Source organism: Bos taurus, chromosome 13 (genome assembly GCF_002263795.3).
Source record: "Bos taurus isolate L1 Dominette 01449 registration number 42190680 breed Hereford chromosome 13, ARS-UCD2.0, whole genome shotgun sequence".
NCBI classification, from domain to species: domain Eukaryota; kingdom Metazoa; phylum Chordata; class Mammalia; order Artiodactyla; family Bovidae; genus Bos; species Bos taurus.
In genome coordinates, this window is record NC_037340.1 from 46,816,009 (window position 1) to 46,828,596 (window position 12,588).

Sequence of the window (12,588 nt, forward strand, 5' to 3'; positions counted from 1 at the left end):
GGCACTTGAGCATGGACAGTGGCTTCGGCACCACTGGCCACTGTTCTCTCCCCTCCCAGTTCCCTGAAGGGAGGAGGCCTGAGGGGCCCTGTCTGTAAGCTCAGGGCAGGAGACCCCAGGGAGACTCCTTCTGAAATCTCTAGGGGGGCAGATGGGTTAGCCTGCGAGTGTCGGCTGCCTCTTGTCAGCTGACACAGGCTGGTGTTCTCGGCCACATGCTGCACCGCCAGAGGACTCGGCAGACAGAAGGGGCGAGTGGACGGCAGAGCTTCGTCCCCACTCGGTGCCGTGTTTCAGGGTGAGCAGCAAAAAGCCCGTCTGAGCACAATTCCTCCACTTCTAAAGCTGCCTCTCCACTCGCGTGTCGTGTGTCGAGGCAGGAGCTCCAGAAAGGTGTCAGCCAGAAACGGTAGGGGTCCGTCTCAGTTTGCACTGAGGTGTAAATAGCCATCTCAGCCTTCTGTTTTTGTATTTTTTAAGAAAATAATTTCAAGTGGCTTGTATTGCCTCCACATATTTTCTGTCTAGTTGGAAAGATGCCATTTCCACTGGGAAGTGTGCGGCCAGGGTTCCCCTGTGGGTTTCTCTTGCCTGCTCTGAGCGTCACTTAGATGCCATGAAGCTTGCTCCTTTCTCTACTCTCAGAGGCCCCAAGAGGGAAGGAGCAGCAGGCTCGGTCATGAGGGGCTTCTCTCCTCAGACTGCGAGCAGCACCACAGCTCTGCTGTCACCCCCTCCCCAGGTTTGTGTCTCCCCCAGGCAGCCCCATCAGTCACTTGGTGCAGAGAAGGGAGTGTGTGAGGCTGGGTCACATCGGTGACTGCCTCACTGAGCACGGCCCAGCCACCCTCAGCCGCTGTGGCCCCAGGCAGGCTCCAGCAGCCTCCCGCTGCCTCCTGCACCCCTTAAGTGAACTGTGGGATCCACACTGACCCTGATGCTGCACCCTCAACACCAGATGTCAGGATAAAACCATCCCCAGCGTGGCCACGAACAGTCCCATGTGACTCACAGACATGCAGTTCTCTCGTGCAGCTCCCTTGGGGTGACGCTCGTCACAGAGCCAGCCCCAGGAGTCTCCAGTGTCCCTCTTCCATTTTAATGTCATCATCGGCCATACTAAGCAAAATACACATTTTTTTTTAAACAGGCATACCCTATGCTTTTAGGAAACAGTGATGACTTTCCCCAGACACTTCCTGCCTCACAGCTGAGACAGAACATTCTCTGTATCTGACTCCAGCAGGCCCCGGAGCTTGACCCCGCCATCTACGGGGCTCCGGTGCTCTAAGGTTCTTAAACATTCATGTTTTAAAAGCCCTACTACCTGACGTCAAGGTGGCCTAAAGTGTAAAACATTGGACTTAGTTAGGCTTTTAGAAACTGGGCAGACAAGATACTGTGGGTGGTCCTCCTGAAAGATCCAAGTAAGACACTTCTGGATGGAGCTCTGGTGTCCCCAGGAACTCACCCACCTGAATCAGGTCCCCTGTGTTGCTCTCACCCAGTTCCTGAGACAGAATCTGTCCGTGCGCCCCAGGTCTGCAGTCGAGCTCTGAGGTACCTGACCCAGCATGGTGGCTCTTCTGCTCATGGGCACACATGTTCACCCCCTGGGGACAGAGGCAGGCCTGTCTGACTAGCCCTAGTGCCCACTGTCCCAGCTCAGCAACGGTCCTGCCGACTGCACTGCAGGCTTCCCAAGTGCCTTTGGGGATGGGCTGCACCCTTAGGGCCTTGGGTGGATCCAGGGAAGGCAGGGATGGGCTGCCACCCCGAGAGCAGGTTGGTAAGAGGTGTGGACGCATGGAGTGTCAGAGCTGCTCTGGAACCTGCAGACCAGAGAAGGCTCAGTGCCCAACAGGAACCCAGTGGGGCGTCCAGACAGAATGGAGTCGTTGCAATTGTACAGTGATGCTTCTTTTTCTTCCAGTGCCGTGTTCACCTGGACAAACTTGCTGGTGGTTGTGGTTGAGCTCGATGGGTCCGAGCAGGAAGCCCTGGACCTGGTCCCCCTGGTGACCAACGTGGTCCTGGAGGAGCACTACCTGGTGGTGGGGGTGGTGGTGGTGGTGGACATCGGCGTCATCCCCATCAACTCCCGGGGTGAGAAGCAGCGCATGCACCTGCGTGACGGCTTCCTGGCCGACCAGCTGGACCCCATCTACGTGGCCTACAACATGTAGACGCCATGTAGTGTCCCTTCTACGTGGCCTACAGCATGTAGACGCCCGGGGCCCACATCTACATGGCCTACAGCATGTAGACGCCCGGGGCCCCCATTTATGTGGCCTGCGGCATATAGACGCCACATAGTGTCCCATCTACATGGCCTGCAACATGTAGATGCCCGGGGCCCCCATCTACGTGGCCGACAATGTGTAGACGCCCACGTAGGACACCCGGGGCCCCTGTCTACATGGCCTACAATGTGTAGACGCTACATAGTGTCTCATCTACGTGGCCTACAACATGTAGACACCTGGGGCCCCCATCTACATGGCCTACAACATGTAGACGCCCACGTAGTGTCTTATCTACGTGGCCTACAACATGTACACGCCTGGGGCCTCCATTTGCGTGGCCTACAGCATGTAGATGCCCGGGGCCCCCTGTTCAGTGTCGCAAGTGTGGGCACCAGGGCACCTTCCCCAGCAGAACCTCACCATGTGGTGGGGAGACTTCCCATGCATCCTGGTCACACAGGGATGAGACGTGAATGTGAAGTTTGCTCACGAGGACTTTGCGTTAACTGCCTTTAGTTTGTTGGAAAAGCCCTTTTCAAGAACTTTCTTTTCTTTTTTTTTACTTATTGAATAATAAGTGCTTTCTTCGTAAATGTGGTATTTTGTTAAGCCAAAATAGCAATTAAAAAAAATATTCTGCCCTCCAGATGGGTTCTTTTAAACAATTCATGTAGTGTGACAAAGAATTGTTTTCTCTGTTTTAATGTGTCATGAAATCTTAATGCCATGGACCTGCTACTGATTTAAGCCATTGCTGGAGCCCATCCTTTTAGGACAGTGTGTCAAGGTACGAGAAAGCCTTCCAAATAGCACCTTCCAATTAGATTTTAGCCGCTTTCTTTGTCAGAAACATACTCAAGAAACAGACTGATGATCGGCCCTCCAAGTTATCATAGAATGAGAGGAAATTATAAATAAGGTGTATTTCGGCAATTACCTTGCAGATATCTTTGTACTAAACTAAAAAGATAAAATAAGTTAACTCCATATGTAATTATGTACAAAACGTTTAATTTATTTTGATCTCTTTAGAAGTATAACAGAGAAAACATTCAAGAATATTAAAGTCTTGTAATGTTTGCTAATATAAAAAGTGTTGTATTATCTTGCGTGGATAGCATCACAACAGATATATATATATATGAGATATAAGTTCACTAAGAACAAAGGGAATTTTAAAGTTTAAAACACAGAACCTGTCACTTGCATGGTGTCCCCTCCGCTGCACTGTAGATAGACTCTCGCCGTTGCTGGTGTGAGCAACCAGACGGCCTGCAGCCCAGAGCTTCTATTCTGGAGCCAGAGACCAGCTGTGGGGCCAGCGCCTCGGAGGTGGCGGACTGGAGCCGGGTGTGCACTTTCCCTCTGCCGCGGGGTCGTGACGGACTGTCGGTGCCGCGTGCCCACCGCAACGCGTGGCCTGGGGAGCAGCGGGCCCACTGCACGCGCTCCCTCGGCTACAAGAATCATTGCACAGTGTTTTCATCGTTTTGTCCCTTTTTTTGGTCCTTGGTATGAAAAGGAATGTTGTTCTGTGGTCATTGGCAGCGGGTTGCGCTGACTCCCTCAGCGGCTCTAAGGGAGGAGACTCACTAGGAGGTCATGCACGGAGCTGCCCCAGCTGTGCTGGCTGGAGTGGGAGGTCCCCAGCCCCGTCGTCACTCCTGCTGCAAGGACATGCTTCTGATTTCCGTCTCTTGCTGCTGCTGCCGCCGCCTCATGCACCTTGAAATTTTGAAAGCCCCTCGCACACTCCTGGATTGAACCAGCTCATCGGCGTCCAGCCAAGAAGAGGTACCAGCTTCCGAGTGAGATCCCCTCCATGATTGCCCCAGTGTGCCCGGGGTTCCTGTGTGGGGTCTGCCTGGTTCAGAGTGTTGCTGGCGAGACTGAGACCCTCTCTGTGTGGTGGTCTCACCTGCCTTGCTCTGTGCACTGGCACTGAGCCCTTTGCCACAAGAGAGTTTTGTTTGACTTCGGAGATCCAAGGCTAATTGCTGTTAGAATTTTAAGTGGCATTTTTTAAAAAATTTGTCTGCATGTGGGGTTTCTTCCATCTCCACAGGTTATTTGATTTTTAAAATAATATTTTGATTTCATTGCTGTGTATGAGTATTTCTCCACATGCTTCAGATAAACATTCCCAGTCTTCTGCTTCCCAAGGGGGACCCCACCACACACAGAGAAGACACCTGCCCACCATGTGGAAGGGCCAAGGGGACCCCACCACACACACAGAAGAGAAATACCCACTGTGTGGAAGTGTAGGGGGGACCCCACCACACGCAGAAGGTACACGCTCACCATGTGGAAGGGCTGGGGGGACCCTACCACACACACACAAGATACACGCCCACTGTGTGAAAGTGCCGGGGGGGACCCCAACACACACAGAAGATACATGCCCACTGTGTAGAAGTGTAGGGGGGACCCCACCACACACCCACCGTGTGGAAGGGTAGGGGGGACCCCAACACAGAAGATACCCACCATGTGGAAGGGCCGGGGAGAACCCCACCCCCCACCACACACACACCCCCCCGTGTTGAAGGGTAGGGGGGACCCAAACACAGAAGATACACGCCCACCATGTGGAAGGGTACGGGGGTGACCCCACCACAGAGGACACATACACCCACAGTGTGGAAGGGTGGGGGGGCCCACCACACACACAGGACACACACCCGCCCTGTGGAAGGGCAGGAGGGGGGCAGTTTCGGGTCAGACACTGATGAGGAAGCGGGACTTAGGCCCAGCAAGGGGGTGTGAGGTTGCTGGTGCCCTCGTGAGGCCTCGGTCCTGCTGCCTGTGCCAGCGGTGAGGGCCAAGGGCTCAGGGCTGGGATCCAGGTTCTGTTGTGCAAGAAAAAGGGAATGAGACTCTCAGTACCACCCACTTAGCAATAAAGGAGGATCGTTCTGTACTGTTAGTGGAAACTGCTGGGACGAGTCGTTCATGAGAATACAGCCAGTGTTTGTCTCGTGACCTTGTGCTTTTGAAGTCAGACAAAACCGTGTGGTCAACTTGCACAAAGGAGGGTACACAGCGACCACCAAGACTCAGACCAACCAACAGGGCGGCTTCCTCATGGTGCTTGTTTGTTATATCTATCTAACCCTGCTTGACACTTTCCCAAGGGAAATGGTCCCTTGATAGATGCTAGCAGCGTTGCTTCATAGTGTGGTGACTGGTTAGAGAGATTCATGTGCTCAGCCAATCACGGTTCCAAACAAAATTTTTATGTGCAAAGGACAGCAACCTTCTCGTATGTTAAACCACCAGTAAGCTTTGTACATCTGTGATAACGCCTGTTTTATATTCAAATGAACAAATAAAAGCTTTTATTTTTGTTGCTCTGAAAATAGCAGTTTCTTAATTGGTCCCCTGGAGAGCTGGGCCAGCTTCCATCCCAGGAAGGTAGTGACTCCTACCAGGAATGGATCCCACTCTGTTTACATAATTTGTTGCATTATTTATCAGTACAGATAATCATACTTTGAACAATGTTTAAATTTTGATGTGGGCATTTATTGCTAAAAAATTCCTATGGCAACAAATGTTTTGTGAAATGTTTTTTTTTAATTCTTTTAAATATATCTAAATATATTTGTTCACATTTTCTCCAAGTGTACAGATTATTGGTAACCTTGAGGGACAAGGAGTGTGAGTCTGTGTGCACAACCTCTGCTGCTCCTTGGCCAGGACCGAGGTCTCGCTGACAATTCCAACCCAAATTATCTTTGTGTTTCTTTTGTCTTTGTGTCTTGGAAAGTGGTAGTGGGTTAACTGACTTCCAGCCTAATGGTTAGGAAAGGATAAAATCACCAGGCCTCACTGAGTGCCTTTGTGTTAGAATTCCCCTGGAACCAGGACCACCTGTGCTAATTGGGGGTGTGGACATCAGTAGCTGGTGTAGACCACCTGTTTGGGTGACTGGGCATTGCCAAGAGATCCGCCTAGAGTGGCCGTGCTCGGGCAGCACCTGTGTCCCCGCGCGCACATGTAGAGTTCCTTCTGCTGCCTTGCTCCACGCCCTCCAGCACTGTGCTGAGGCCAGGGCACACAGGCAGGAGTTTGGTTGGCAGATTGATCATAATTCTGGGTCTTACTGTCCTTGTTGACGTCTTGGTGGCCTGAGTCAGGTGGCCAGTCAGTCTGGCCACGTGGAGGGACTCAGTGTCACTGCTTCTGAGGAGAGAGGTTCCATTCCCTCCACGCCAGGTCCTCTGTGACTCACTCACTCCCCCTGCTCAGCAGAGCCTGCCCGGTGCTGACCGCTGGGCCCGTCTCTGTCTTCTACCGTCCCTGGTGGCCGGCTCTGGTCCCTGAGCGGCATCTTCCCGTCATGGCCACTCTGGCTCCCCTCCAGTGGGTCCTTCCGCCTATCTCTGCTGTCTTCTCGATTTTAAGGTTAATCCGTGAACAAAGTATTGGCAGCACCAAGGTCAGTGTGAGATTTGGGTGGGCCTTGCTGCCTTGGGACAGCCGCAGTGTCAGCTCCTCAGGCTGGGATAGACCCTCCTCTCCCTTCCTGCCCCTCACCCCTCCACCCTGCATGTTGCTGTCACTCCCTGACTTCATTATTCATGGGGGGAAGAGTTGGGGACCCTCCCAGGGCTGGGGCAGGAGGCCAGCAGGTGGGCAGGCAGGGGTCCGGCTCTGAGCACAGTCAGCGGGAAAGCCTCTCCTCCAGCCCCTCACTTGGCGCCGTGTGGGAGGGCGCAGGGCCCACCTGGGCTGTCAGGCTCTGGGGACAGGCTGACCTGCAGAAATGCGAAGGTGCGGTGGAAACGGAAGTCAAGACAGTGGGCATGGGGGGCTGAGCCTGGCCTCAGCTCCCCTGCCACTTTGTTTCCATGTTAGTGTGGACTCTGGGGGGACAGAGACCAGTGTTGTCTGCAGGTGCAACTCCCTCTTGCCCTAGGAGGCATTCAGGAGGTGCAGGGGAGCAGCCCTAGGGCCGAGGTCAGCAAGCTTGATGCCTCCCTTCTCTGCTGACCATCAGGAGGATAGGACAGCGTTGGGACCCACACTTTGGTGAAGCCCGGGTCAGAGCAGAGGTGAGGGTAACCCAGCCAGAGCCATCCCCTCACAGCTTTCCCACAGATGCTTTCCAAGGGACTGGATGTACCCACACGTCTTGTTGAGTCACCCCTGGCTGCACCGGAAGTGGAGGATGGCATTGTCCCCCTCCACCACCCTCCAGGAGAGGACAGAGACCACCTGTCCTGACTGCTGTCCAGGGGGGCTTCCCCGCAGGTCAGGCAGCAGCAGAGGCATCTGAGGCCAAGAACCAGTGTGGATCCTTGAAGATGGATGCTCTGATTGTGAAGCTGCTCCAGCTCCAGAGGGCAGCGCGGCATGGAGGGCATTGGCGTGTCACCAGCCCAAGTTCCTGGAGGTACAAGTGGACCGCAAGGGGTCGGCTGGTCTCAGCGGGGTTTGGGGATGCTTGGGAACCACTGGTAGCTAGTGGGCACTTACACCAATGGACCACGGCACGTTGAGTGTGTTGTGTCCCAGCCACAGTCCTGTGAGGCTTCAACTAGGCCGCCACCAGCCTGGAAGACAGGGTAACACGTGTGTCTGACGGGCCAGCCAGCTTCGGTCTGAACCCCTCTGTCCTGATGTAAGTGCAGCCCTCCGGTCGCTGGGCAAGGACCTGGCCCCACAGCACTTGACTTATGACATGAGTACAGAAACACAGGCTTCAACCTTTCTCTCATCATGAATACTATTCTGTGGATTCTTTTCAAGTGTAAATGTGATATTAGCTTCTGGTCCCTACATAGTAGCTGGATTTGGCCAGGTTTAGGATTGCAGTTTGCTGATTGCTGTTGTAAGACACACAAGTAGGGAGGCAAACTTTTGAGAATGAACTGCTGATTCTGGTTTTCCTTTCAAAAGCAATTAGTTTCTGAGTCAAATAGTTTGGGCTCTAAATGTTTTCGTTTCTGAGCTTCTGTCTCTTTCATTTTTTCAGTCAGTAAATATTTGAGCACCAACCACGGGTCCGTGCTGTGATGAAATGGCAGAGCAGTCCCCCTCCTTTGAGTCCATGTCCACCAAGGACTGCAAGGCCTGAGCTGACTTCTGACTCCAACTCAGACACTTGATGGTCAGTCAGTCTTGGTTCTGCCAGGGCAGGAGGTCACATAAACTCTTCTGTCGCCATGAAGAAGGGCTGAGGCCAAACAGTCTCGTTTCCCTACACTCGCTGTTCCTCAGGTTTGACCTCTAACCAGACAAGCGCCCAGCAGCTGCTACTTCTCATATCTGACTGGCTCCATCCAGGGCTGCACGGAGAAAGGGCTCTTGTTGCTCAGAGTGAACTGTGGGGGCAGGATGACCTCTGGACAACCGTGTACGTGCGGGCACGTGGGGCAGCTTCTGCTGATGCTCCACCCTTTGTGGAGTAGGAGCTGGGGTGTCTGATGTCCTGCACTGAACAACAGGGGAGTCCCCTAAATGTCAAGATTCTTTTTGAACAGCCAAGTTCAGAATTTTCTTTTTCTGTGCCTGATTGATCATCTGTCAGCAGAGGTTCACACATTTGCTATTAGTTTCTAACTCAGATGTTCAGGATATAAGGAGAAACACTTGAGAAGCTGTTTATAGAGACCCTACACCCTTTGTAATGCGAACAATTAAGGCCTCTATTTTGTCTGTTTAAGTTCAGTCAGTTCAGTTGCTCAGTCATGTCCGACTCTTTGAGACCCCATGGACTGAAGCATGCCAGACCTCCCTGTCCATCACCAACTCCTGGATCTTACTCAGAGTCGTGTCTATCAAGTTGTTGATGCTATCCAACCATCTTACCCTCTATCATCCCCTTCTCCTCCCGCCTTCAGTCTTTCCCAGCATCAGGGTCTTTTCCAGTGAGTCAGTTCTTCACATCAGGTGGCCAGAGTACTGGAGTTTGAGCTTCAGCATCAGTCCTTCCAATGAATATCCAGGACTGATTTCCTTTAGGATTAACTGCTTAGATCTCCTTGAAGTCCAAGGTACTCTCAAGAGTCTTCTCCAACACCACAGTTCAAAAGCATCAATGCTTCAGTGCTCAGCTTTCTTTATAGTCCAACTTTCATATCCATATATGACTACTGGAAAAACCATAGCTTTGACTATACGGACCTTTGTCAGCAAAGTGATGTCTCTGCTTTTTAATATGCTGTCTAGGTTGGTCATAGCTTTTCTTCTAAGAAGCCAAGGGTCTTTTAATTTTGTGGCTGTCCCCAGTGATTTTGGAGTCCAGGAAGATAAAATCTGTTGCTGTTTCCACTTTTTCCCCATCTGTTTGCCATGAAGTGATGGGACTGGATGCCATGATCTTAGTTTTCTGAATGTTGAGTTTTACACCAGCTTTTTCACTCTCTTTCACCCTCATTGAGGCTCTTTAGTTCCTCTTTGCTTTCTGCAGTTAAAGTGGTATGATCTGCATATCTGAGATTGTTGCTATTTCTATCAGCAATCTTGATTCCAGCCTGTGATTCATCCAGCCTGGCATTTCACATGATATACTCTGCATATAAGTTAAATAAGCAGGGTGACAATATACAGCCATATCTTATGCCTTTCCCAATGTTGAAACAGTCCGTTGTTCCATGTAAGGTTCTAACTGTTGCTTCTAGACCCACATACAGGTTTCTCAGGAGACAGGTAAGGTGGTCTGGTATTCCCATCTCTTTTAAGAATTTTCCACAGTTTGTTGTGATCCATACAGTCAAAGGCTTTTGTGTAATCAGTGAAACAGAAATAGATGTTTTCTTAAAATTTCTTTGCCTTTTCTATGATCCAGTGGATGCTGACAATTTATTCTCTGGTTCTTTTGCCTTTTCTAAATCCAGCTGGTACATCTGGAAGTTCTCAGTTCACATACTGCTAAAGTCTAGCTTGAAGGATTTTGAGCATGTGCATAGACTAGCTTACTTTTTTAAAATCTCTTTTATTGTACAGTCTGGAACAGAATTCTTGGGGGGAGGAGGCGGGGAAGAGACGCATAGTAAAGCACAGGTGCGCCGGGAGCTAGGGCTCAGGGCCACTCCTGGCTTTCACCGCCATGTGTTTCACAGCCCAAAGCCTTGGAATGTGGTCGCTGACCGGAGGAGCCTTTCCAGGAGACCAGGAAGTACCTACATGCATCAAGACAGCGACCATTACTGCGGCTAGAGGAACTGGTCATAACTGCTAATCAGACCAGAGGGAAAGGACTGATTTTCAAAGAAAAGTTCACTGTGGGACCTAAGCTGGATGGTTAAAAGAGAAAGGAAAAAAAAATAGGTGTGAACAGGTAGGGGCTTGGAGACAGCTGTCACTCCCAGAGCTGCAGGCAGGGTTTTAGAACAGAGGTAAATGATACATAGATGGACAGACTTGGAAAGGTAGCTTCCACACAGATAAGGAGCTGAAATGCTGGTTGCCCTGACAGCTGCTTCCCCAAGTAGACAGTCAGCGTAAGGACTGAGACATAATTTGTATGCGGAACCTTCTGCCAGGTGAACTTCCTCTTCCACCGGTCTATCCTTCCCTCATCCTTTCTTCTGAGCCCTTCTTAATTATGGATTTTCTCTGTTCAGACCCAAGCTCAGGGCAGCCAAGGATAAGGACCAGGAGCAGAGCAGAGGCAGCTCCTCACCCACAGGCCAGATGAGGAGCCCCCCACCCAGTGTAGGGGTGTTACAGCCACTCTTCAAGAAGGTGCTGGGGTCTGAGGGAGGGCTCTGTGGGATTCTTGGGCAGTGCTTAAGACTGTTTTTTGCTTCTGAACAACCTACCTCAAACTCCTGTAAAATCCAAAATAAAATGTTTGGAAGTGATTTATTTATAAGAAGAACTCCTACACTTTGCTCTAAAGATCTGCAGCAGAATAAAGCTGAACATGGGTCACAAGATGTAAACCGGAGGCAGACAAATGGAGACAGTGTGGTCCACAGCCACATCTTCAGCTCTGGGAGCAGAACTCAGCAGCTGTAATTATTAAAAGCTTACAGGAATTACAGTTTCATTGTTCTTAGTTTTTATGATCCTCTTTAAAATGAATTAGAAAAGAGTAGGTATTTTTTTTTTCAACAAAGGATGTATAATAATTTGTTTTATTTAAACCAAACCTTGCCTACTCCTTGTGACCTTACTCAGGAAAGCCTGTCTAAAGCAATTACAGAATCACTTCTTCATCTGCCGTTCTGAGCCATCGCCCCTTGCCTTCTGCAGTCACTGTGCTGGTTTCCCTCTAGATGTTCAGTTGTGGCACCTCTCAGTCCTGCTTCCTCTCTGATGGCTTCCTTAACCATGTCAGATCTCTCTCATTGCTTGAAAAAAATTGTTCTCTTGCCACCTCTCTAGGCAAGAATTTTGTTTTTCTTCTGTAAGTTTTTTTCTAATGTAAGTTTTTTCCTGGTCTTAAAAGTTACAGTTACTATAGTAAAAATATGAAGGAAAAAATGAATCATCCAAAATCATGTTTGATTCTTGAATGCCTTACTTCTCCAGCAACTCCTACTCACCTTTCTTGTCTCAGCTTACATACAGGTTTTTAAACCTCCCCTAATGGTTTCCCAAGACAGGCGGGTCATGCTGGAGATATCTGACAGAATGTGGTCCACTGGAGAAGGGAATGGCAAACCACTTCAGTATTCTTGCCTTGAGAACCCCATGAACAGTATGAAAAGGCAAAATGATAGAATACTTAAAGATGAACTCCCCAGGTCAATAGGTGCCCAATATGCTACTGGAGATCAGTGGAGAAATAACTCCAGAAAGAATGAAGGGATGGAGCCAAAGCAAGAACAATACCCAGCTGTGGATGTGACTGGTGATAGAAGCAAGGTCCGATGCTGTAAAGAGCAATATTGCATAGGAACCTGGAATGTCAGGTCCATGAATCAAGGCAAATTGGAAGTGGTCAAACAGGAGATGGCAAGAGTGAATGTCGACATTGTAGGAATCAGCAAACTCAAATGGACTGGAATGGGTGAATTTAACTCAGATGACCATTATATCTACTACTGAGGGTTGGAATCCCTTAGAAGAAATGGAGTAGCCATCATGGTCAAAAAAAGAGTCCGAAATGCAGTACTTGGATGCAATCTCAAAAATGACAGAATGATCTCTGTTCATTTCCAAGGCAAACCATTCAATATTACAGTAATCCAAGTCTATGCCCAACCAGTAACTCTGAAGAAGCTGAAGTTGAATGGTTCTATAATGACCTACAAGACCTTTTAGAACTAACACCCAAAAAAGATGTCCTTTTCATTATAGGGCACTGGAATGCAAAAGTAGGAAGTCAAGAAACACCTGGAGTAACAGGCAAATTTGGCTTTGGAATACGGAATGAAGCAGG

The 12,588-nt window shown here is 50.1% G+C and overlaps 1 protein-coding gene across 8 annotated transcripts in view; it reads left to right on the top strand.

Annotated features, from left to right (window-relative positions):
* Positions 1–5,608, top strand: part of DIP2C (disco interacting protein 2 homolog C) — a 294,092-nt gene extending 288,484 nt beyond the window's left edge. For 7 of the 8 annotated variants that reach the window (XM_010811336.3, XM_010811337.3, XM_010811338.3 and 4 more), the window contains one exon: positions 1,934–5,608. In XM_010811336.3, the coding sequence (XP_010809638.1) occupies positions 1,934–2,186 (253 nt within the window). In that variant the 3' untranslated portion in view covers positions 2,187–5,608. The remainder of the gene's footprint in view (positions 1–1,933) is intronic. The other variant, NM_001206073.2, reaches the window with a different exon arrangement.
* Positions 5,609–12,588: the final 6,980 nt, after the last annotated feature.